Source organism: Halyomorpha halys, unplaced genomic scaffold (genome assembly GCF_000696795.3).
Source record: "Halyomorpha halys isolate HHAL.00 unplaced genomic scaffold, Hhal_1.1 Scaffold987.1, whole genome shotgun sequence".
Classification (NCBI taxonomy): domain Eukaryota; kingdom Metazoa; phylum Arthropoda; class Insecta; order Hemiptera; family Pentatomidae; genus Halyomorpha; species Halyomorpha halys.
In genome coordinates, this window is record NW_027108701.1 from 103719 (window position 1) to 130550 (window position 26832).

Genomic DNA, 26832 nt, shown 5'->3' on the forward strand with positions numbered 1-26832 from the left:
AGGCACTTTTAGGGGTCGGATAAATTTCTCAATTAATAATAATAATATCTTGTAAAAATTTGGTCCATTCCATTTAATTACTTTTTTATTTGTAACCTGTACCATACTTCATAAATATGATTGTTCTTGTTCCAAAACGTTCATTAGAATTACTTTATATTTTAGTCTTTTAAATTGAAATACTTAAATAAGATAATGCTACGTTACCGTTGTATTCTCCATGTTTCACACTCCATGTTGTTCATAAAAAAAATGTAGAAATAAATATTAATATTATTTGCAAAGAAAAGACATTTAGTTAAGTTAATTTACGTGAACTGAAATGAATTGTTGAGGTGGTTAGATGTTTCTCTCTCTAATTGAATATGAGAGGTAGTCTATACCAGAAGGCATCGACATTGCGTTTTCATACAGGTTACGTAGTTGGTTAAGAGATGAATGGACACGAAATGTACACGGGGGCGAGCCGTAAGTCTTCGAAGAATGGAAACTTTATCCTGCAGGGTTCGAGCCGCAGGTCCTTTTGTATGGAGAGAGTGTACGGGAAGGAGGAGAGATCCAAAGCACGTAGAGTGAAACAAAGGACATTTGTACATTTTAATATATAACTAGAACGTACTGATCCATTATGTATATTGTTGCTCGCTTCCTCCTTAAGAAAGGAAATTCACAGAGAAGGATTCTCGCACTGAGGTTTTTCAATTTCTGGTTAGTCAACTCTTTAAGCTAGTAAAGACCATCGAGAGATTGTATGTGTAAGAGGTTTGGTTTTAGTGGATCAGAAGATTATATTGTAACATTTATTGATTCTAATAATATGTTTAATAATGTTACAGCATATAACAAGGTTATTTATTTGTACAATCTAATTATTTAATAGAAATGCATTTTAACCAATATACGATTTGGCGAGCGTAGAAATTCTCGTGTAAACTGGAAGGCTGCGTCATGCCGACCCATAAAAGTTTGGTTCTTGTAGTTACAGTATATACCAGCAGGTAGCCGTGTTGCTACAAAATCATGCATTGCTTATTTCGATAACTAATATCCTTCGTAATCAAGTTCTTTATGAATTAAGGTTAGCAAAACATCTTGGATGACACAGGAAGAATTCGAGCAATTGTATCATTCGGGAGATCATCAAATGTGCCCTGACATTATTATCCACATCACTATTGATTGTGGAGCTACTGCAAATTTAGAGTTACTGAAGGATTGTGCTATTGTACAAAGTAAGTGCAATCTTGTATAAAAAAATATCAATTAATTTTGAGCCTAATACCCATCATTTTTGAAGGATTACATTATTAAAATATATTTTATGCTTTATGTTTCAGATTATAATTTAATAGAAGTTACTAAAGAACAAGTTATAGATAATAGTCGAAGCAATGTATTCGACCATTTACTCAGCTGTTTAATTCTTTCAGTTTCGGGTACATTTATGGATTATTCAAATTCAATTAATAATAAATGAAATTTTCATTTGTGGATTTTCGTTTCAGATATAACCATATTACATAATGAATATCTAAAATTCACTTATCCAAACATTATTATGGGAATGCAAGGGCTACAAAGGTTTGGTAGCCTTGTTGGTTGGAATGATTATTTACTGAACACGGCTTATAGGTATTATTTTCCATAAATGGTAATTAATTTATCACAATTTCATATCAATAACATAATAATCATTTGAGGTTACTTTTGAATCTCTTGATACTCTCTTATATTTCTTTCTTTTTTTTTTTTAATGTTTTTGATCATACCTCAATTGCGCATGCCCAAATCTTCCACTATTGGTGCAAAAAAAAACCACTCCATGGTGTATCAGAGGGGTGTCATAAGCCTACTTCCCTTACAAGAAGAGCTGGCATAACATAATCCAACTCTCCTTCCAAGCAAATGTGAAATAAAAAAGGCCACAACCACAAAAGGAAGGTTTGTGTTGAGGTTAATAGCAATGTCAGCCATTGCAATCACAACTCAATCAAAGGGCAGCCAGTAATTGGCTCGTTGTCTTCTCTTACCGCTCTACCATGTCCCTAAAAGGTATATAAGTCGCGACTTGAATCCATTCTCTACCAGCTTACTGCTTCCATTATACTCCTTCCTCCAAGCACCTTTAAAGCAAAATTGAAGCCAAAATGGCCACAACCAAAAAACTTAGGTTTACGTCGAGGTTAATAGGAATGTCCCCCATTGTTATCAAAGGTGAAACAGAAGGTAGCCGGTGATTGGCTCGCACTATTTTTCTACCTCTCTGCCACGCCCTTGCTCCATCATACGGCCTAACTTTTTCATTTTTCCTGCCAGCTAACCCCCTCTATTGTACTCCTTCCTCCAAGCAGTGTACTCAAAATTATTCGTGTAACTAAATAGTATTTAGGCCTCAAGGTGAAATGAAAACGATCCGTTGGTGTTTCTTTATCTCCTTAATATGTTTAGTGAGTAAAAGTCGACAAGTATGAATCAATTAAAGCAGTAATGATAATTTAGGTTTTAACTGGAGAAGCTTCCATAATCCAGTGGTATCAGTACTTTCCGTGACATATTTTCGGTACTACTATCAATAATTTCCATTTTAAACGATACTTATTTTATTTTGGTCTTTGATCTTTTTTATTTAGGTTTATAATATACAGGCCGTTACAAAAAGAGAATATCGTTATTGGAAGGTTACTGATACTATTTCAATTAGGTTTTGAGCGTTTATTTTTCTTTCCGCTCAGCAGTAAAAATGGAATATCGATACTTTTCATCCTGATGCTATCAAATATCGATACTCCTGTTAAAATATGGTATCGAAAAGAGTATCGATACTTTGTTCTTATCGCAACGTCTCTAGTTATAATCCACACAAAAGAGGTTCTCAGCATTAGCACCATGAATATTTAGTTCCATATAAAAGAAAGATCGTCCTGATGGGGTCAAAGAAAAATCTCGAAGTGTAATTAAACTGTTTAATTTTGTTTTTATCCATATATTTTTATATGTCCCCCTCATTATGTATGTTATCATTGGATGTCTGACTATATTTTATATATCCTAATATTATCTTTGCTTTAACATTATTTCAACTTTTGCTTTCAAATGTATCGTACCATCCACTCCTCTATCCTGTTCTTCTCATTCCACCTTCAGCTAATTTTTGTGTTTAATTCCATTCAGTAAGGTGGGTATCCATCCTACTTTGTTCATTCTTTTCTTTTTTATTTTTCCGTCTTTTGTTTACTCTTTTTTATTTTTTCCGTTTTCATTATTTGTTTAATAGCTTTTTGTAGCTCTTCTTTATTTTTACTTTTCACTGTGAAACCTACTTTTAGTTGTTTTTAACTTTTTTAGCCCTGATGAAGCCCTACAACGAGGAACCATACGTTGGGTCACATTAAATACTTTACCCACTATTTCAGTTTTTTTCCTTGACCACAACCGGACCATCTTTCTTTTATATAATACACACGATCAATCAACGGTCTTCTAAATATTCATTTCTACATCAACTTTATTTATTGACGTTTTCTTTATCATTTAGTATTCATATATGATTTTTATCTTCGTTGTTTGTTGTCCTTTGTAAGAAAAACCTGTGAGTGGACTGAATTAGTTTTGATAGTAGACAATCAATAGATAATTTTTACTATTGTTGTTAATCTAGACTATTTTATCTTTTTTTTTTAAACATCCCGTTCCTGGTCATTTCTGACACATAGATACCAAAAAATAACCAACCTAGACGTACAAGAGCACAAGAGGAGAAAAAGGGCTGTTATTCAATCCCTATTTTGAAAACTACGTATAATTACTAATCATAATTGATGAGTCTGCCAAATATAGGTAGAGGGAATACAAATTGGTGACTGTTTCAAAACGTAAAAAAAAAATTCATTCGGAGCTCTATATCTTTAAAACTACCAGCAACATTAGGAAACCTGAGAGAACATCCTAGGGTGATGTTCTCTAAAAGATGAGCCCTAATAAAGCTATTTACGTTCAATAGTTCCCGAGATATAGCTTTTTAAAAAAGCAAAATTTCATAAAACATATACTGAAAAATCAGTAATTAGCCTGTCGAATGGATTTTGAGAGATGGATTTCTCAAAACAAATTCACTAACTAATGATTTTTCAGTGCATTTTTTATGAAATAATTAAATAATTCTTACTCCAATTGAAGATGTATCGACGTACTCTATACCAGAAGGTATCGACAATGCTTGTTCATATAGTACAAGAGCCGGTAAGAAAAAAAAGGCTGTTATTTCATCCCAAATTTTGATTACTTTAATGAAAACTATGCATAATAACTAGTCAAAATTGATGAGTCTGCCAAGTATACGTAGTAGTAGAAGGGGGAATATGACGGCTGTTTTAAAATCTTAAAAAACATTAATTTTTCATTCGAAGCTCTATATCTGGACCAGACGTCTGCACGTCAAATCGTCTTTGAGATATAGATTTTTCAATATAATTCACTAACTACTGATCATTAGTAAACGTTCTGTATAACATTGTTATGGAATATTGCTTTTTAAAAAGCTATTTCTCCGGAAATATTGAACGTAAACGTCTATTAGAGCTCATAATTTAGCAAATTTACTTTGTTATTTATGTTCTCTTAGGTTTTCTAATGTTATTGATAATGATCTTTTAGAGAACACCACCCTATGATGTTCTCTCAGGTTTCCCAATGTTGCTGGTAATTTTAAAGATAATTTAAAATTATCTTAGCTCTGATAATTTAAAATTATTATAGCTCTGAATGAATTTTTTTTTTTACGTTTATTCCCCCTACCTACACTTAGAAGACTCATCAATTTAGACTACAAAGTTTTCATTAAAATTATCAAAAATTGGGTTGAAATAGTTGCCTTTTTTTTACTCTGGCTCTTGTACTAGGGTTTTTTTTTAAGCCCGATAGAACTTGAAATTGTAAAAAATAACACAAAAAATTAAATTGTAATCAAAATTTTTTTTTTATTCGAAAGATCAATACGTGACATTAACATTTGAAAATGATTTCGGGCATATGGGCACCGCGGCTGTTCTTGACGAAGCGCATTCTGTAAAATTGTGTTCAGCGATGAGGCGCATTTTTGGCTTAACGGGTTTGTTAATAAGCAAAATTGCCGCATATGGTCGTGCGATTTGACACCTCTCGATTATTTCCTGTGGGGCTACGTGAAGTCACTGGTTTATGCTGATAAACCAGCAACAATTGACGCCTTGGAGGCCAGCATTGTTCGTGTTATTCGTGACATACGGCCAAAATTGGACGTCCAGAATGCGCTTCGTCAAGAACAGCCGCGGTGCCCATATGCCCGAATTCATTTTCAAATGTTAATGTCACGTATTGATCTTTCGAATAAAAAAAAAATTTTGATTACAATTTAATTTTTTGTGTTATTTTTTACAATTTCAAGTTCTATCGGGCTTAAAAAAACACCCTATATATTCTAACCAGAATTGAAAGGTCAAGTTTTCATTCCGTGGGACCACCATGAATTAAAAATCTACTCATCCAGGCCGAAATCAAACAGAAATCAATTCTCTCAGCTACAACGCCTTCTTAATCTTGGCCACTACTTACACCAACATCTCCTTGAAACGTTGATTTTTATTAAGGTAACTTTTAAGCTTTATAATTTATGTAATTAAGGCAATCTAATTTTAAAATTTGGCGTATTTACATGTGTTCTAGAGGAGTCGATTTGTCCAGCAAACATGGTATAACGTTTAGAGAATTCCTTTATTTAATACACGCTGTAGATCCATTCTCAGAATTCAAGGGTAACGCAATAGAGGCCAGAAATAGATTTCTATTCAGGTAAAACAAGCAATTTTCTTTTTTATATTATATATGTTATTATTTCATTTCTCAATCAAAGGTAATAATTTCAGATGTTTCGATTATAACAACGATGAAAAGTTATCACCGACAGAATTCGTCGCACTGATACGATCTGTACAAGCTTCACGAAATCCGAAAGATGGACATAATATCACGATTGAACTTGAAATAGAAATGACGTTGAGGTATGCTGACCTAGAAATATACTTTGGTGAAACAATTAGTACAAGAATCGGGGAGAAAAAAATGCAGTTATATCATCCTAATTTTTCATTACATTAATGAAAACTACGTACAATGACTGGTCAAAATTGATGAGTCTGACAAGTATAGGTAGGGGGAATAAAAAATGGCGGCTGTTTCAAAACGTTAAAAAAGATAAATTTTTCATTTGCAGCTTTATGTCTTTAAAACTAACCACGACAATAGAAAACCTAAGAGAACATGATTTAAAGTAGAATAAATTTGCTAAATTATGAGCCTTAATTTAGAGATATTTACGTTAAATATTTCAGGAAATATAGCTTTTTAAAAAGCAAAATTTCATAAAAAATGCACTGAAAAATCAGTAGTTAGTAAATTTATTTTGAGAAATCTATATTTCAGGTATTATTAGACGTACAGATATCTATAAACACTCAGGGCGCTTAATTAAATATAATGCTTTTCTTTATTTTGTTTAATAATATTTTCAGGTCTTAAAATATAAATCTTATTTTCTCCATCATTAAAATCATTTTTCCTATATATAAAATATTATTCTGAAACATAGTAGTTAATTTGATAATTGTTCTCACCTTATTTTGGTTACATCTTCCAAGCAGACGCCTTACTCCAAACGTCAATGAAACTTACACAAAAGTTGCTCCAATATGTACACTTTTATGGAAAAATAATCGCATCACAGAGGTCAACAAAGCTTAGTTTTTCTGGCCTATCAAATATCGGCGAAAACGATATTTTTTTTTAAATTGGAAGTGGCCCGAAAATTTTAGAAACAAATATACTTTTGAAAAACTGCAATTTGTACACTAACTTTTGTTGGTATTGACTTTGCCGAAATATTTATTGTTGGATAGTTTAAAACAAAATAACAACTATTAGTTTGGTGCATATGAAATGTCGGATTTTTTTTTTAAGAAGCAAATATTTCTCTGCCTGTTTTCGTTATGCTTTTGTTTTTGGCATAACCTCGTTTATAGTTGTACTGTCCATCGCCAGATTCACATTTCAACAAAGATGATTTTCTCATGAGTATTCTTTTTTTGTTATTTTTTAAAATTAATTCCACCAATATTCTTGTAAAAGACTCAGTTAAAGATCGAAAAGTGCAGCATTGGTTTGAAAATTTCGGTCTGACGATTTTCACTACAAAACGAACCGCCCATCACTCGATAATCGGCATGGACCAGTACTTCTCCACGACAATGATTGTCCGCTTACATCGCATAATTGTGAAATTAAATTAAATGGACCCAACTAATGCATCACAAACACGACAGACACACATAACATCTATTGAAGAATTGTGTAAAAACTGGAGAATCAAAATAAACCCTGACAAATTCCCCCAGATCACATTTACTCTCCTTCGTAAACCTCTGCCCTCCTGTCCTACAGTATCCTTTCTAAATACTCCACTAACGCCTGTTGAACAGATTCGATACTTAGGTCTCCATCTTGACAAGAGACTAACTAGGAATCCATACACAAGACTGAAACGACAAGAAACTGCTCGTATATTCCGATTGCTACAACATTTACTTGACAAACGCTCTAAACTTCCCATTCACTACAAAAAAAAATAGTATACAGTGCGATAATCAGACCAATTTGGGCATATAGAATTGAGCTCTGGGGCTCCACCAAACCATCAAATTCCTCCCGCATCAAATTCTTATAATCCAAAATCCTACGTAAAATCCTTGATGCTCCTTATTACGTTACAAATAAACTCATTCACAAAGACCTTAACATCCCATTCGTTGCAGAAATGTCCCAAAACAGATATGCGTCTTTTCATTCCAAACTCCTTAACCATCCTAACCCATTAATTCCTAATCTTTCATCCTTAACAATCCCTGATAATCCTCTGCGGCGTCTGAAAAGAAGATGGCCACGGGACTTTCTAATTTAAATTAATGTTTGAAGTACCACCGATGGGTGGTTCCTTCCCAAGATTTTCAAGTGTATATGAAACATATAACAGATTTACTTAGTTTGTACAGTTGTAAATTACATTAAAAAAAATTATACTTCAGCAGCAGCCAGCCTATTCTCCAGATCTCTCGCCAATCGACTTTCATTTTCATCTGTTTTTACGGGTTAAACTGTACAAAAAAGGCAGCAAGACAAAATTCGATATCTGAATTTATTTATTTTAAAGACAGGCACCTATGCTTTGAAGTCCCGCTGGGAAAAGTGTATTGAAGCGAATGGAACATATTTTGATTAAATAAACAGCTCGTGAAAAAAGATATGCAGTTTTATATATTCAAAATCCGACATTTCTTATACACCAACCTACTAAGTGGAAAAAAAACTCAAAGAAGAACTGGAAGGAAAAACTCACTTTTTCCAAGTCGAAATAACGTCTGTAAGATCAGGTCTACAAATTATTTGATGGGAAAACCTAGTCGCTTATAGGAAACCACACTCGTAAATATGATTAAACACTTTTTGTTTTGGAGGGTTTTTTTGATACTTTTCACTACTGTCTACCGTTACAATATACTTAGCTACTATAACCTGGGTGATCCTTCCATTGTAGTTGAGTAAAAACTTGGTGAGTTTGATTCATAGTACTTAAGGAATTATTTATTGATTGATAATTTATACATTTATTACCCTGGTGGAAATGTTTTACAAATTACCAAATCATATTATTTCACTTTGTTATCATTATTATTTAATTTTTTTTTTCCTATCCCCTAGGGCGATGGAACTTCGACCAGGAAGTGATGTGCCCATTAACAATTTCATTCATGTGGCCGGGACACCTAACTACGCTTACTTTCTGAATGTACTCAGGGCCTCCACTACTATAACGGATTTCATAGCTAACATCAAGTATAAATTGGGTTATATTTGTAATTAAGTATTTTTAATTTTGGGTATAGTGGGGAGAGGTGCAGCAAAGCCTGTTAATCCTATCGGTGTCGAATCTCTGGGTTGTAGAATGAATTAAGGAGGTTACTTTTACAATTATTATTTTACAATCAGAGTTGAGTAAAAATTTCCTATGGATGAAACTAATAGTACAATTGCCATAGAAACGACACTTATTCATGAATGAACGATTGATAAATAAACATCATATCCATGGTAACATTAGCTATTAGTTTCAACTAATTATTTACAGCTAATTTATGCCCAACACTGTTAACAATTAATGAAATCGTTTTTAAATTAACTCGTGAAATAATTTTTATTATTCAGGAATATAAAAATCTGAAGAAAAGAAAAAATTAAAATTTTAGAAAACGTTTGGAACAATTGTATGAAGTGCGCCTTCAACCTAAGGCCAGAGGTTACTTCACTTTTGATTGGCTGGTTGGCTATTGTTAGTGGACTGTATTGAAATTAATTGACATGAAAATAAGGCAGAAAGTAACAAAAAGAGAATTTATTTACAGTCTATGGGTTGGTTGTACAAGAGAGAATATTAAATGTTAAATCCTAAATCTATCGTAACTACAGGGTATGACGAATGACCGAAAAACAAAAACATCTATGGTTAAGGTGTGTCAATTAATTTTGATTGGGGGGGGGGAGCTATGAACGGGCGATGACGATGATGGATGGTGATGGTGTGAATCATATATAGAAAGACTGTGACTTACTCATGCTTCTATCTTCCCTCTCCTCGGCTGCCAGAGGGCACTTCGGAAATGTTTCTACACACCCATGGTTTTGCATGGAATTAGAATGAAGCAAAGATGCTGCTTTCCCCGACAAAATATTTCTGTTTTCCTTTGCCCACAGCTCGCTAGCTAGTGAGTGTCTTTTTCTCGGCCACATTCTTCACATGGCCACATCGGCCCATCGCTGGATTTTTAAAAATTTATTTAAGTGTTTCGAACACTAGGGCCATTTACACTGAATTTACAAAGTAGATTACAATTTACATATTCACAAAGTTACAATTACAAAGTGAGAAAGTTACAAATTTACAATTACAATTACAATTTACATTTTATAAAGTTACAATTAGAATTGATGTAGGTAGTGAGTAAATTATTATACTAAATTATGCATCCGTCTGTATACATGCTGAAATTACAGTTAGACTATGTGTGATCATAGGTATTAATTACTGTTAATAAGTAAAAAAGTTTTGATATTGTTGTGGGGTCTTCTCTCATCTTGTCCTGCAAATCTGAAGAGAATCGAAGTGATTCGTGAGCTATACATTCAGTAAGAATGTGCCTAACGGTGAGATCGTTTCAGCAGTAGCGACACATCGGTGCATTTTCATTTTTCATGAGATGACCGTGGGTGAGTCGAGTATGGCCTATCCGAAGACGGGACATCTGTTGTTTCACTGGTTGGACGTTTCACTGCCTGTTGGATCATTCTTAACTTTTTGTATCTCGTGATGAACCATTCGTCTTCCCACTCTTGGCATCAAATTTCTTGGATCCGAGAAATAACATCTTTCCATGTTGATGATGTTACGACTTGACCTGTCTTTATAGCTAGTCTGCCTTTTCATTCCCGGTGATCCCACAATGACCTGGCAGCCATAAAAATTAAAAGCAATTGTGATTAGCCATAAGCTTATAGTATGTGTTTCAAGTCTTCTATGTAAACGGAACAATAATACTTATTTAAAATCTTTATTAGTGACTTCGAAAAACTAAATAAATTTTTACTTTCGCTTACCAATAAATGGCATATATATTAGGGGGAAGTAAATGCACGTTTTGAGGTCTTATAAGCTAAATAAGCAAGTCTTGCAAAATAGTCTGTTGTGGAGTGTATGTGAATAGCCTAGCTTACTAACGAAAAGTCGTAAGATGCTGAAATTAAAATGTTTAAGGTAGTCTTTAATGGCTCCTTGATCTTATCCTCTTTGGAATAGTCTGATAGGGTTTAAATAACCAAATTTAAAATATCTTCCTCGAAAGTAACTTGAACTTGTTTAGTTTTTAAATAATTTTTCCGGACTAAAAACACATTTCCGGAATAAGAGTTGTAATTTAGACGTATTATGTACCGTCGAATGGCGAAAAATATATAAATAAAATCCTGAATACCTTGTCCTGAAGTCCCACAGCAAAATTACTTTTTCTCGAATTTAAAAGACCCTATTCCTTTCCTACACCATTCCAATGCAGTTTACCGGATGCCCTGTGCTGCTACCCCTAGTTGTAATTCTTCTTGGAACGGCGAAACTAAAAGCCAACTTAAAAACCCAATTCTATCAACTCCTGTAACCCTTCTGCTTCTAAGCATTCAGAACACGCTTGAACCGTCAGTCATTCTCTTTACTATGACCAAATCTAAATTTATTGGGGGGATGCTGGCACAGTGTTTCTTTTTCCGTTATGCCAGTTTGATTTATAGGTTTCATTTATTTTATTCATTTAAAAAATTACATCCAATATGGTCCGACCAGATGACAACATCTATCGGTCGGTGCCAAAATAAAATATAAAATGATAGACATAAGTGTAATGTAAATATTACAGTTTAGACTATTAGGGCGTCATGGAGGCTATACATTTTTTAAGCTAGATAAGTGCAATATGAATTGATCTCAAGTGATACTACTAATTGGCTCGGTTCGTGCTGAAGGGATCTGGAGGATGATAAATGCTGAACTGGCAGGCCTCTACAGGAACCTGGATATTGTAACGGTGATCTAAGTGGGAAGGCTTCGGTGGAACCCAGATTAAATAAAGAATGACCCAGGATCAGATTACTAGGATAATCCTGGACGAAAGGGTTTATGGGACGAGGAGAGTAGGAAGACTCCGACTCGAAGTCCACGCTGAATCGATGGAGGGGCAGCGGAATCCGCAATTGGAGAGCAGCGGCAACCAATAGAGAGGAGTGGCAGACGAAGTTGCAGGAAATTACGCTGTGGGACTTTCAGGACAAGGTATTCAGGCTTTTATTTATGTATTTTTCGCCATTCAACGGTACATAATACGTCTATATTACAACTCTTATTCCGGAAATGTGTTTTTAGTCCGGAAAAATTATTAAAATACAAAACAAGTTCAAGTTACTTTCGAGGAAGATATTTTAAATTTGGTAATTTAAACTCTGTCAGACTATTCCAAAGAGAATAAGAACTAGGAGCTATTAAAGACATTATCCCAGTATGACCTGGATTTTTTTTCTACAATACTTAGTTTTTTACAGTAACACATCATGTCACAATAATTATTAAATTTTTAGTTTTTAATTTCACTTTATTTATAATTGAGGCTTCCTGGACTGGATTAATAACTTCACTAAATTATTTTCAATATTGATTCTATAACAATTAAGCTTTTGAATTCACGAAGTATTTGATATAGCTGGTACAGGCTTCGTTTTTACATATTTTTATTAAATTCAAATTTTCAATTGTAATACTTATTACGAGCTTAATGGATATAATAAAAGACAGTGATCTTTACACTAACAAAGTATGGGCTGGTAATACCAAATTCAGGATGTCCCATGCTGTGGGTTACACCCTATGTCATTATTATTACTGTTTTAATTAGAGCACTGCCGTGACGGGGCTTCGGGGGTTTTAAGTCCGACTGGGGGTTCCCCGTACACATATTATGTTCAATTTTATCATATATGTATTTATATTATATATTTATATACTTATATTCATGTATTTAGATTATGTATTTATATTCTATGTATTTATGTATTTGTATCATGTATCTCTATCGGTTCCTGATGGAAACCGACTGCAAAAGTATGCGCTATATTTAATTCAAACACTAGATTACCATAGACCCCCTCGCCATGGTATGCTAGATATGAATATCTATAATTAATCATTGGAGTTCTTTTCCACCAGTATCGTGTTCACCAATTTACTATGCTATTATATATGAGGTGGCATGCTGGGATTCTTAATTATAAAGTAAAGTCTTTGTTACATATTTTATATTTACAATGATACATATATCAGCAAGAATAATATTATGAGAGAGCATGGTAGACTTGTTTCCTTATACTTTAATTATTATATTATGAATTGAGAAGTACCATTTGGGATCTTTAATATTTATACTGACTCTAAGTTATTAATTCTATTATTGCTATTCAAATTCCAACGGAAAAGGTCTTACTTGTTTTGGTACGTCGGTCGGCTTGGCAGTCGTCGCGGTGGGGGATCCATATTCGTTTTGCTCTGCAGCCTCCCGGCGGCCGTTGCTGAATCCCTGCGAGGTGTTACTTCCTCCTCTGGCCTCCAACTGGTCAGCCGCTCTCTCTCTTCCTCCAAACTCTCCTCTTCCAGGACTGTCTTCCTCCCAGACTGTCTTCTACTATCTCCCGACGGCCTTTCTCTCTGTTATCTATATATCTCTGTACCTTACTTTTAATGTTTTGCCGATCTTGTCATTGACCCCGTCCGGCGGTTCCTTTCGTATGCTGACAAATGAAATTGCTTAAGTTCAAAAATTCCAACTGGTACCTCTCATTACATATCAGCACATTTGTCAACTTGCACTAGCTTCGCTCACTAAATCAACTCCAAAATTTCAGTAGAGGTTAAAACCTTAATTCGCATAAATACAAACCACTTGAGGGTATTTGGTTACAACCAAAGATGTTCAATCTTTTTTCGGTTTAGTACAAGTCCACCCTCCATGCAGTAATGCTTGAGAACTAGTACCAATCCATAGGTGTATTTTAAGCTCATATCTATTGCTACCATATTGTTTTCATTTTCTTTATATTTTTCCATTGTTTTTAGAGAGAGGCAAATTCTGCATGTACCAACCAAATCCAAAAGTAAGTAATTTTCCCTCTCTTCGGTGATTCATTAAGTTTATTGACAATAATAGAAAACATCATTATATATGTATATATTTTCTGTATAATTTTTTATTTGAAATTACATTTCACCTTACTGGTCTCCAACTAACAAGGGGAAGCTATGTAGGTAGGATCACATATTTAAATGTAACTTTTATGCGGATAAATACTAGACAAATACTAAACACGTGTTTTCCTAGCCAATGCGTCCTGGGAGCTGAGAAAATTTTGTTACATATTTTAAGGCATTTTTAAAATTATCACATACACCTTTGCTTTGCATGTATTAAATGGTGGTTATATACAAATCATTTTTTTTTCTTTTTTGTGAGTGGAGAATGAGAACAAAATATCCCTCATAGGTTTAAATGAGTTTAAGTGTGAAAAAAATTACTAAAACCGAAAGTTGCTTCAGCACCATAGACCAATAGAATACGTATTTTTTAACTCAGTCTTTACGCACTTAGATTTCCAATTTTCTACTAGTAGGTGAGCTCTTTGTTTTATTCTCTCTTCTTATCTTTGTATAACCCCCTTCTCCTTCTCTGTTCTCTTCTTATCTTTCTTTAACCCCTTCTCCTTCTCTGTTCTCTTCTTATCATTCTTTAACCCCCTTCTCCTTCTCTGTTCTCTTCTTATCTTTCTTTTACCCCTTTCTCCTTCTCTGTTCTCTTCTCAACTTTCTTTTACCCCCTTCTCCGTCTCTGTTCTCTTCTTATTACTCTTTACCAACGTTATTAATTATATTCACTACATATGGTTAGTTGCCATATTTTCTATTCACTTCTTTTGTCTAACTCAAGCTTATGTTCCTTTTTTCAAGTATTATACTAACATATTTCATTAGTTACATAATTTTCTTTTTTCTTTCCATAACTTTCATTTTTTAATTATTATTAAATTAAATATTCATATTTCTATGCATTATATTCTTTAAAATTCTTATTCCTTTGATTATTTTATTCCACTTACATATTTAATTAAATGTTTTATTTTCCACTTCATTTTTATTAATTTTGATTTATAGTTATTTACTTGTATAATTCTGTTTATATCGTCTCTTTTTATTTATTTATATTTTTATTCATTAGTTGTTATTATTGTCATTTGTTCTTAGCCCTGATGAAGAATAGAAACTCTAACGAAACGTTGGCACTATTAAATAAGTTCTTTCAACTTATTTGTGTTATTTACTGACCACACCACCAACCATCTTCTCCTTATGTCATTGAATATTTTGAAATTAAGTTTAAAGAAATATTATTGTTATTATATTGAACATATTTTCAGCTGGGTCCGAAAAAACTAGTCCATGGGTAAATACGAGAGAGTATGTTTTATCTAGTTACATGACTCGGATAAATGACGGCGTAGTAGCAGAGACCATTGATATTGATAAGGTAGACGGTTAGTATTTCAATATATTAGTTATATATTGAATATATTAGTAATATATAACTTAATACTATAGTTATATATTGATTCTATAGAAGTTTGATCATTATTTTTCTTAGTGATTATCATAAGAAGATAGAAATTATGGAATCTAACATTATTTAAAATTAGTGTTATATACATTTTGATCGTGAGCATTGCGTATAACAGTAATTGTATAACGTCGTGGGAAGGTTAGACTTTTTGTATATATAAACAGGATATTGAACCTAAGAATGTTTATGAGTGCGCAATTAATACTTGTTGTTGACCTTGCGTTACTAACTACAGCAAAATTATAAACAACCAATATTATTAGTAAAATAAAGATTTTCGTTGAGGTTTTTGATTATAATCAACATCTTCTTTTATAAAGTGAAATGGAAAATCATTTTTCTGTGGAACATATTATTCCCCAAAATCGCAGAAGGTAAATATACTGCGTGTTCAATATAACTCTGGAGGGATTTATCTGAGGAACTTTACCAGTCTGAAGAAGTTGAGGAATAAGGATGGTGTAAGGAAAGAGCGCAGGTCTTCAGACATTGTGGAAAAGGAAAGTGAAACCGTAATCAAATGATAACAACATCAAAAAATACTGAATAATTAGGCAGCCATAGTGCCGTCGAGCTCGAAATCTGCACAACTTTTTTTATTTTACTTTGGAAAAACGACTGACTTCGGATCCTTATAAAAAACTAAAAAGACAGGAAACTACCCGTCGATTCCGACTATTACAACACTTACTAGACAAACGTTCTAAACATCCAACTAATTACAAAAGACTAATAACTGTAATAAGGCCTCTCTGGATATATGGAGTTGAGCTTTAGGGCTTCACTAATCATCGAATTCCTCTCGTTTCCAATCCTAAACAATCCAAAATCCTTAATACTCCTTACTTTGTTACAAATCATGTCATCCATCAGGACCTCAATGTTTAGATTACTGGATTCCAATCCTTCCATGATAAACTTCCTAACAACCCAAACCAACTTGTTTCTAGCCTGGCATCTCCTTCTCTACCTGATAAACCCCCTAGGCGTCTTAAAAAAAATGGTCTCGAGATGTTATTGGAGTTCTACCAACGGGTTTTCCATATGTCTGTATCATGCTATTGTAATATAACTCACATCACATTTACTTATTGTATATATTTAATACAGTAAATATCAATTAATAAATATTAAAAAAAGAATAATTTTCTCCATCTTTTTTTTTCTCAAGGTGTACAGTGAAATACTTGTTGTTTTGATGTGTCCGTTCCATATGAATACTACCAGAAAATATAGGGAGGTGAGGGGCCTTCTCGTGTTAATTGAGCAGAGAAGAGAAAATAATTAATTAAACAGTTAATATTTATAGACGAAAGATAACATTAAATATTAAAAAAAAAAAAACAGTCAGAAGTCGAAAAAATAGGAGGAGGATGCAAGAGAAGAAAGGAGTTTTTGGAACCTTTCCTGCCCTGCCACCTCGCAGGAAGAGGAGATGGCGTGATTGTTCGGAAAACTGAATTAAAGGTATCAGGGAGACTGTCAAAGAATTTGATGTGTCTCCGTGTGATGTGTTGTACAGTTTCTAGTAGTAGTTCGTTATGAATGTGCGTCATGTTACGTCTTCCTAGAGATGTTCCTCGGGATATCTTTTGTAGTGTGCTGTTCTGATATTGTTGTAGTGATTTCAGGGCTGTTGGGTATAGCAAATGTAGTAGTGGTGCACCGTGTAGGAGTGATGGTCGTAGTACTTTGTAGATGAGTACCTTGAGTCTAAGTGATAGCCCTGGTGTATAGATGAGGCGTTTGAGTTGGTATAGGACCTGCTAATACTTGTCTCGACAGAATCTTATATTCACTATAATCTTAAAGGTTTACCACTAATATGTTTTTTATGGGCTCCCACTTTAGGTCACTTGAATTAGTTTTATTAATAATATGAACAACATTATTGATTTTGATTTTTTATAAGTATATGTTCATTCATTAATGATGAAAAGCATGAAGCAACATAATCGATCCTTTCTGAAGTTGGCTTGAAGCACTTCCGTGTTCCACCGCCAGGGGGCGGGCGAATTCTTTGGTCTGTAGTTTTCCCGAATAGCACAATTGTGTGAAGGTACAATAACGGACACCTCAAGTTGTCTGCCCATCTCTATCAGAAATCACAACGCCTCAACCACATCTTCATCTCTCTGGCTCTCTTACTGAGATTAAAACTACAAAATATAAGAGCATCTTGAGGCCGGCACTACTATATGGAGCACCGTTTTTTACTCACCTATTGGATAACATTCAACTACTCCTTCAAACCTTTCAACACTCAATGCTGAGGAAAATTATTAGAACGACTTCATGGTAGAAAAAGAAGCCTCCAGAACTGTATCAGCTGTTCGACTTGTCCACAGTGCTGGAGTTCATCAAACAGCGTCACATCAAATGTTTCGACTCGAATATTGTACAAATCCGCTCATTAAAACTTTAACACCCCCGTCTTCTACGGCGCGTTGGCAACACACTACTTAAGGACACGTAGTTATTAGATTTATTATTATTTTTTTAGGTTAAGTTTATTGAATTCAATTATAATGTGTGCTCCAACATATTCTATACCTTTATCTATACACACTATAAACTCCATAGAATGTAGACGTTCAATAGAAAAAGGGGATAGTGCAAAAATATGTTTATATATGTCATTCAAAACTTTTCTTTTAGGCGCTTTGATAAAAAGAAAAAAAAGTCACAACACCAATCAATTATAAAATGAAAGACAGATAAATTGCAATTTTTATTTTATTGTAGATTGTAGGAAGATAGTCCGGGTGGCGGTCAATAAAGGTATCATAATAGTATAAAAAAATTTATTGTAGGATGTTCTATAGAATCACTCTGGCTCCAGAGGATTGTTCGAATTCCCTTATAACGTTCATTTTAAAAGAGTTATTTGATCGTTATAAAATATCGTTCAGTGCATTGATAGCAACAGTATGGGATTGTTGCAACTTAGATACTTATATTTAAAATGTTATTACATGCAAAGAAATTATTAACTTAAGCCCGTTGAAAATATTTTAGGAATCATTTTGAAAGATATAAAGAGACCATTGGAACGGTCATCGTCTGATGATGCTTATTCAGGACAATCACCGCCACAAAACGAGGTTCTGGAATTTTTAAAATATTTTGCGAATCCAGAGAAGATAGAGAAAAAAGAGAATGAATCTGAAGGGTCCGTAGTATCCGGGAATGAAGTAAATAGAAAAGAAAGTATTCCAAAGGAAGTGTTTTCCTGGGGTTCGGTAAGTAAAGATGGTGTCGGTAAGAGTTTTCAAACTAGTGAATTTAAGAAGGTATTATTAAACGTATAGAGCTAAGATTTTTTTTGGTTTTCATGAAAAATCTTTTTTTATTATTTCTCTATTATATGCTTCCACTTTTCTCAACGTTCCGTGTAATAATCTAGAGGATAACCATATTTCCCAGTAGTTACGTAATCATATTTTATTCATATGAAACTACTTTGTCATAAATTAATGAATAAAAAAAACCAAAAAGGACTAGGACTATATCACTGGTTTTTGAATAGAATTCAGGATGTGGATGACGTTTAATAATAGGTATGTTTTTTGTTAAAACTTCTTCTTTACAATTTATTTATTACATAAATCCACTTTTATCAACGTTTTTCCATCTTCAGAATGAACCATCTTTCTCAGTAGTTACGTAATTCTTTTTGTTTTTTACCCACATAAAACTAACTATTTTATCATAAATTAATGGATAGAAAAAGCAAAAAGGGCTATGTCACTGGAAGATGGGAAAAGAGCTCCGAAACGTTGATAAAAGTGGATTCATGTATTAAATAAATTATAAAGAAGTACTTTTAATAAAAAAAAACAAACTTATTATTAAACTTCATCCACATCCTGAATTCTACTAAAAAAAAAGAGAAAAATGTTATTTTCATTTTTAACCTAATTTGTAGTGAGCTGGTAATGAAATAAGTCTCTACTTGCCAGTGTTTTTTTTTTTTTAGCGACAATATGTATTTAGCAGCCCGACACAGGTGGACAACTTCTTTTTAAGAAAGTTTTTCTTATCTTAGCAGTACCCAAACGTTTATTAACGTTAACCAGCCTCAACGTTTGTTTTGATCCTAAACGATTTTAACATTAAAACGTGTTATGAAACTGACAAAAAACATTTAAACTTTTCAGAACAATACCACCTATTTCTACAATGAATCCAATATAGGACGAAATACCAATTGTCATAAATAGAGACCTGATTTTTGTGCATTAAATAAACCGAAACGTGCAAAATCGTCCACTCCAAATGTGTAAAATCACCAATAAATGGTAACAGCTGACTTCGCGTATAAACGTTAATACTGGACCGATTTAGTAGCTAATTTCTGATTTTTTTGGAAAATTTGATTATATATGATATTTTCATTTATATACTACATAAAAAATGAATATTTTTTATGTAATAACCCTCACTATTATTACAATACTAGCGCTGTATTGAAACAATTCAGAATGACTGAGCTATCAAAGTGTGATTTTTGAAAACATTTGATAGCTGAATAGCCTCAGTATCTAAAATAGCATTGTAAATGATCATTAAATATACATTAATTAGTTGTACTGTTACAATTAAAATTACAAAGGGTTTATTTGTTGAACTTTATTATATTTATTTTCAGTAAATTAATTTTCATCCTTTTTCACTTCTTTATTCTTTTTTTACACCTGAACAACGTTTTGGACTCTTTTTCCCAGTATCCAGTTCTTATTATTAATTTGTGAACATTTGTAATTAAAGATAAAAAGTAATTTTTATATAACATAATTCCTTACAGAATATAAGTCCTAATTTTTTTATTAACCAGCTTTTTTTGTTACTCATTTTTTTTTTTTTTTTTTTTTGCTGTTCCTTCATTTTATGTCTACTCACTATCATGATCGTTAAATATTTCATCTTATTGTATTATTGAAGAATGTATGTGTAAAATAATTAGGATTAAATTGGGACTAAATCAACTTATAGTTCCATTTCTCGAGAGAGCTTAATATTGTATTTGTAGTGTAGATTTATTGAATGATATATGAATCAATATTTTTGTTCGTAGGCAGATTTTGGGTATTTTGTTCAGCTTCTTATTCAAATTTCCGGTACTATAACAGAATTATTTAAACAAGAAAAGAGAATGCTCATTCTGAAATCTCCAATTTACATTATTGGTAAGGTAAATTCTATAGGTATAGTAAATCCTATAAGTATGGTAAATCCTACAGTTAATATAAATGTTACAAGATAAATTAGATAGGTATAGTGAATCCTATAGTTTATGTATACCCTATGTGTAAGGTAAATCCTATAGGATAATATATATATATATATATATTCTATGTGTAAGGCAAAACCCAGTTGGTAAGTTTATTCATATAGATAAGATTAACATTGCAATAATACTATTTTAAAAAAAGGAATGATACATATATTTGATCCTATTAGGTAAAATGCACTATGTTGCCATGTTCCTGTTATTTAAAAGTTACATTTAGCTTATTAGTTGCATTGTATTAGCAGATTATTATGCTTATCATTTGGCCAAACTGCCTTGCTGTCTAAAATATAACACCAGTTTTTGAATTACCTCGTTAGGAGCAGAAGGTTTGACTTAAATTTAGAAGATCTCATAATTCAGTTTGGAAAAAGAATGTTGCTTGTTTCTCAGGACAGCTTTGGCGTACATAATTTTTCGAAAATATAAAAGTGATTAAAACTACCTTACAAGCAACAAGAGCAATTTTTAAATGAAAATGTAGTAGTCATAGAGATGATCCAGGAGATACCTTACGACAGCTTCGATATAAGATAGCTGTATAGCTCCCGGATTATAATTTATAACTGAGTATAAATAGATTTACGATGAAAAACACACATTCAAGCTACTCTACTGAAACGTTGATTAAGATGATAGTGCAGTTTACAATCCAGGCAATCATGATATTTGTGCAAGTGATTCCCGCTAGCTTTATATAAGAAAAAAAACAACTACTCTGAGTAATGAAAAGAAATAGAAAATGTTTATTTGAGATCAACCTATTACATAACTATATGCATGCCGGTATATAAACAAGTCAAAAGTCGTATACAAACCAAAGAAAAGAAATTTGTGAGGAAAGCTCTCGGCAAAACTAGATTCTACCGAAGAATAAATATAAGAGTTAGATAAGAAAAAGGGCAAGAACCGCTTATTGAAAATATATTTAGAATTAACATGATTCGGCAATGTGTAAAGAATGCCGATCAATAGACACCCAAAAAGTATTTGGGAGGCAAACACTCAGAGAAAACGACCACATGGAAGACCTAAGAGTAAATGGGAGGACCTCATATCGGATCTGGCAAGAAACATAGAAATCACTCTTGGTGCAGTGAAGAAGTTGGCAAAGGATAGAGAGGTATTTAAGAAATGGATCCAAGCTGCGCCCACGCCGTAAGGATCATGGATTGGTTGAAGGCGAAAAAGAACGCCTTCATTCTGAAGGACGCGAAATGCACTGCTTGAGCATAGCACCCCCTGAACTCCCATTATATTCTCGGGAGTACATATTTTCCTTGCTCTGGTTTCTCTCTCGGATACACGTATACCTTAATTAACTTTACGTCCCATTTTCATGCTAACATCTCCTTCTTTAATTGTGTTTAATGATTAAAGTTTGCTTGTTTTGTGATGTGATATTATTAATTACTGACACGAATTTAGTTAAGTTTTAGAACTTAAAAATCATTTGTTTTCTAGCTTGTTGTTAGGAAGAAAATTTGAAGTTTTAAAACAGAGATTTCAAGAGCGGATTTCACCATCATAACATTTCATATTACGCCACTATCCAGAAACAACAACTGAGTCTAAATCCATTTACATAAAATATAGAAAAGTCCCACTCAGCCTTTAATAACACCCCATTTACTCCTGTCGAGTAGATCCTTTGCCTAGGACTACAACTGGACAAACGAATGACTTGGAATCCTCATACAAGACTGAAAAGACATTAAACTGCTCGTCGATCTCAACTATTACAACACTTACTGGACAAACGGTTTAAACTTCCAACTAATTAGAAAACCCTCATTTCATATGTCACCGATTTACCCAGAACCAGATACCAATCCTTCCATGATAAATTTTTCAACCACCCAAAACTCGCTTGTTTTTAACCTGGTTACTTCTTCATTACCTGATAATCCTCCTAGGCGTCTGAAAGGAAGATGGCCTTGAGATCTCCTCTGTTATTCGAGTTCTATAAATGAGTAGGTTCTCTTGCCATTGTATAACTAACATCAAATTTACTTGTTGTATATATTTTAATACAGTAGTAAATATCAATAAATAAATTAAAATAAAATATATTTATGTATTAAAAATTGATATGTTTAACCATTTATTTATTTTCAGGTGACGTCCATGGTAATATCCAAGACCTTTGCTGCTTCGAGAGGGACATCTGGCCACTGGGTATTTCACTCCTACCTTGCAACCTTCTCTTCCTAGGGGACTACGTCGACAGAGGAGAAAGCAGCATCGAGACAGTGGCATACCTGTTCGCACAAAAAATTCGATATCCACAGACGGTATTCCTCGTGAGGGGTAACCACGAGATTCGTACTACTCAGAGGCAGAATGTCAACTACAGTACATTTTACAAGTCAGATATCCATTTTTACTTATATTAAAATTTTGAAAGCTATTTTAAGTAATGTGTGGTTTGCTCCCGTCTCACCAGTGGTTCTCAACCCGTAGCCGTATTCTCAAGCGGGTTGGATCAACTTCCTCCCTACGTCCTCTACAGTAGGATGTCTATCATGGTTCTACTTCTCTTTTGATTTATTTTAATTTACTTGGAGAGCTTCCATCCCACATGGCCTGCCATTTTTATTTTAAGAGGTCTAATCAGTTCTGTTGGGGTAAGAACGGGCGAGCTTCGGCCAGGGAGCGTGAGTGCCTCTCACAGCTTTGTCTGCGATCTTGTTGCCAACAATGCCAAGTGGCATGGGACCTACAAACACACATTTACTCACGCACACTTAAAAAATAAAATAAAATATATAATAATAAAAAAATAAGAATTATGAGATAATAATAATAATTAAATAAAAAATTAAAATCAAAGAAAGGCTATAATTAGGAAAGGAGGCGATGTGATTTTCTCTAAAGTAACTTAAGTTTTGCTTATTATAGTTATTATAGCTCTTTCTGGTCATTTCTGACATACGTGGGGGGGGGGGGGGTGGTATCTACAGATAACCAACCTATTCTAACCATGGTGGGGGAGGGGGGTGTAGCTCAAGTTTTTCGTTTTGTGGGACCAATACAAAAAAATGCTCAATTTCAAAGGATGCATAACTAAAGGAGAAAAAAAATCTTTGGTGATTGCATTACTTACTTCTATATCGTTAGTTAAACTGTAGTATTCTTGGCGCTTCTGTTGTGTATCATGCATCGAGCGCATGGTGTCCAATACACGGATCCGTGATGGCGCACATCAACATACAAACGCGTGAGTCTATTGGGAGGCACTGCTGGTGAGAGTTGTTTTTGCTCTTGTTTCCTGTAATAGAATATTCATTTTAAACGTATTTAGTGGCGGTTTTTAAATAACGTTTTTATTTATGTGTTTTTTCGCTATTAATGAAGGTAAACATTTTCAACCACGAATATTGGAGCTGGTCCATCAAAACGAAAGTCTGAACGCAAAAATGAAATAAATACCAAGAAAAAGTCTTGTATTAATTGTTTCTGTTTTGGTAATATGTTGCACTTGTTTCCGTAATTATATAGTTGTAATAAACTTAATTTAAACTACTTACGTGTTTATATTCTATTTAAACCTATTTAATATAAAATATAGATAGAATAATTATATTTATGGTAAACACGGATCCCTGAAGTCGGCATTCACAATGGATATTTTGATGACGGTGCCGGATACTCGGATCTGTACGATAGGCATAAATGGGCATACACCACAAAAAAAAAAAAAAATACAAAAATGAATTTAATTGGTAATAAAGACACTCATTGCTACGGGAAACAAGAAAAAAAAATCTCGCATTTTAAAAAAAAAAATGCATTTCTTTTAAGGCAGTGAACGGGTTATTAATTATTAATTCCAGAGATGGACAAAAAATAGGTACTGTTGAATCTAATAGCTAGAATTGCCATGGATACCACCTTTATTCATGAATGAATCATTCATAAATAAGTATCATATCCATGACAATTTTAGCTATTAGTTTTAACTATAGCTAATTTTTGCCAACTATGGTCACTTTCACATAAACAGAAAGCTTTCCCACTTTTGCTAGAGGGGAAGCGTAATTATTCAAATATATACAAAACCTTTTTCTAACACTCTTTAACGAAAAGCAATTGTGCATTGAATTTTTACATTCAAAGGCAATTCAACTAACTCATCTAATTTATAACTAAAATGTAAGTTTTATTGTGATTGAAAATATAAAGATTTTCTCAAAATAGCCGTTTTAAATACTTTCTTATTCTGATGACGATTGTTTTATTGCTCAGTATTTAAATAAGATAACAGGTAACATTATTACATTAACTTTTTAATTTCCTTAAGAAAAAAAAAAAAAAAAAAAAAAAAGAGATTGTTTTTATTTTTCCCACAAGATGAAAAGAGGTCTAAAACAATAGTTACCCCATTGCCATCAAAGATTAGTAATCAAAATTTTCAAGGCTTCCTTGATTTCTCTCAGAGATTACTTTTCTGCTTACCTTGTTTACCCTCCATGTTTTGTTTTTTTTCTCCAATATGCAATGATATTATTTTATTTTTATGTGTGTACATATTTCAACTATTGACTTTTGATGCTGTATATCGACCGATAACTAAAACTATCATAATATCATTATATTATTGTATGGTGTTTTACTACAATAAAAAGTTAAAGGTTATGTTACACGTTCGCCTAACTATGGGAAATTCGCGCATGCGCATATGTATGGAAGAGTTATTTGGTTTGGCTGGTGTTAATTGAGCAGTATTTGAGGCTGACCCTTTTATGGTTAAGGGGGGGTGTGCTGCATCCGTTAATATTTGTGCTCTTCGTGTTTTAGCTAAAAAAAGAATTTTAATCAAAAATTAACTATAGTTTAAGATCGTGTATTTTAAAATTCTATTAACTGGATGAAATACTTTATTACAAACCTTGTTAGCTATCTTTAGATGTTTCGTTTTGAAGAAATGTACATTTATAGGAATATTATAGGTCTAAGTATTAATAAGTGTCTTATTAAAATAATAATATTCAATAAATAAAAAAGTTTAATTTAACAATGGTTATCTAATACAAATTCAATATATATATTTAAATGATTGACTGTTTTAATTCAAATTATGAAGAAGATGGTCAAGAGAGCGGTCACAAGAAAACAAAAAATACTACCCCACTTTGTAGAGTTTCATCAGGGCTAAAAAGATAAAAAAACAACTAAAAATATTTTAATATAATAGGATAAAAAATATGTCAATATATTTTTAGTTGTTTTGGAATCATTTTAGCCCTGATGAAACTCTACAAAGTGTGCAAAACGTCGGCAAATAAGTAGTAGTTAACTATTTAATGTTTTATTGTAACCACAACCTTGACCAACTTCTTCATCATTTCTATGGGTGTTTATCATCTTGTTTTTACCATCTTCTTTGCCGGTAATTATATTTCCTTTCACTACATTTCAAGGTCATAGTAGAAACATGTTCGAGGTCCCCCACAATGCCTCCACGTGTTTCTCTGTAACTCACAAGCTTTTGGATATCAATGCTTCTTACTTTCTACTATATAGGTATGTATATATGGTATATATATTGACGAAAGGTATTGCGATCGTGAAAAATTTCGAATTCGAGTTTTCAACGGATAAATTTATTTTGTGGTCCCTTGAGTCCAAATAAATTGTGTGTCAAAGTTTCACAAAATGGTGTTTTTTATTTTTCTCCCATAATAAAATATATTATTTTATTTTTAAATAATTTTTGCAGGGAATGTACAAAACGTTGCGGAACTGAACTGGGCAATACACTGTGGAATGCTGTCAACGATGCATTCGATTGCATGCCTTTAGCAGCTCTTGTAGACCAGAAGGTATTAATTTATTAGCTTAATGTATTTTTAATATTTATTTTTTACACCAGGAAATACGAATTTTAAGTCAGGGTCCTAAATGTCAAATTTTTATATCTTCCTCGTAATTAAATAAAAGAATAAATGTCAGAAGATAATATATTAATTAATAAAATTAAGAATTATTAAAAGCTGCCAAAAAAAAAACTGAAATGGTACAAAACTATTTCTTGAGCATCTAGGTTTCGCTCCACTTACAGACCTTCAAAGGGCTAAACATTTCGTGCGGTGCGCGCATCATACAACTCTCACTTACTGACCCAATTACGTCCTTAAGTTTTTGGGTAGATTAGTGGGCTCATGTTGAAGTTATAGCTGTTATTTTTTATTATATTTG

The 26832-nt window shown here is 32.9% G+C and overlaps 1 protein-coding gene across 3 annotated transcripts in view; it reads left to right on the forward strand.

Moving 5' to 3' along the window:
• LOC106687591 (uncharacterized) overlaps window positions 1–26832 on the forward strand; it is a 47145-nt gene that overhangs the window by 4827 nt on the left and 15486 nt on the right. For all 3 annotated transcript variants that reach the window (XM_067046979.1, XM_014431570.3, XM_014431567.2), the window contains exons 3-14: window positions 1079–1232; window positions 1338–1436; window positions 1506–1632; window positions 5701–5826; window positions 5901–6035; window positions 8785–8919; window positions 13787–13824; window positions 15139–15255; window positions 18357–18580; window positions 20416–20527; window positions 22750–22999; window positions 26354–26456. In XM_067046979.1, the coding sequence (XP_066903080.1) occupies window positions 1079–1232; window positions 1338–1436; window positions 1506–1632; window positions 5701–5826; window positions 5901–6035; window positions 8785–8919; window positions 13787–13824; window positions 15139–15255; window positions 18357–18580; window positions 20416–20527; window positions 22750–22999; window positions 26354–26456 (1620 nt within the window). The remainder of the gene's footprint in view (window positions 1–1078; window positions 1233–1337; window positions 1437–1505; window positions 1633–5700; window positions 5827–5900; window positions 6036–8784; window positions 8920–13786; window positions 13825–15138; window positions 15256–18356; window positions 18581–20415; window positions 20528–22749; window positions 23000–26353; window positions 26457–26832) is intronic.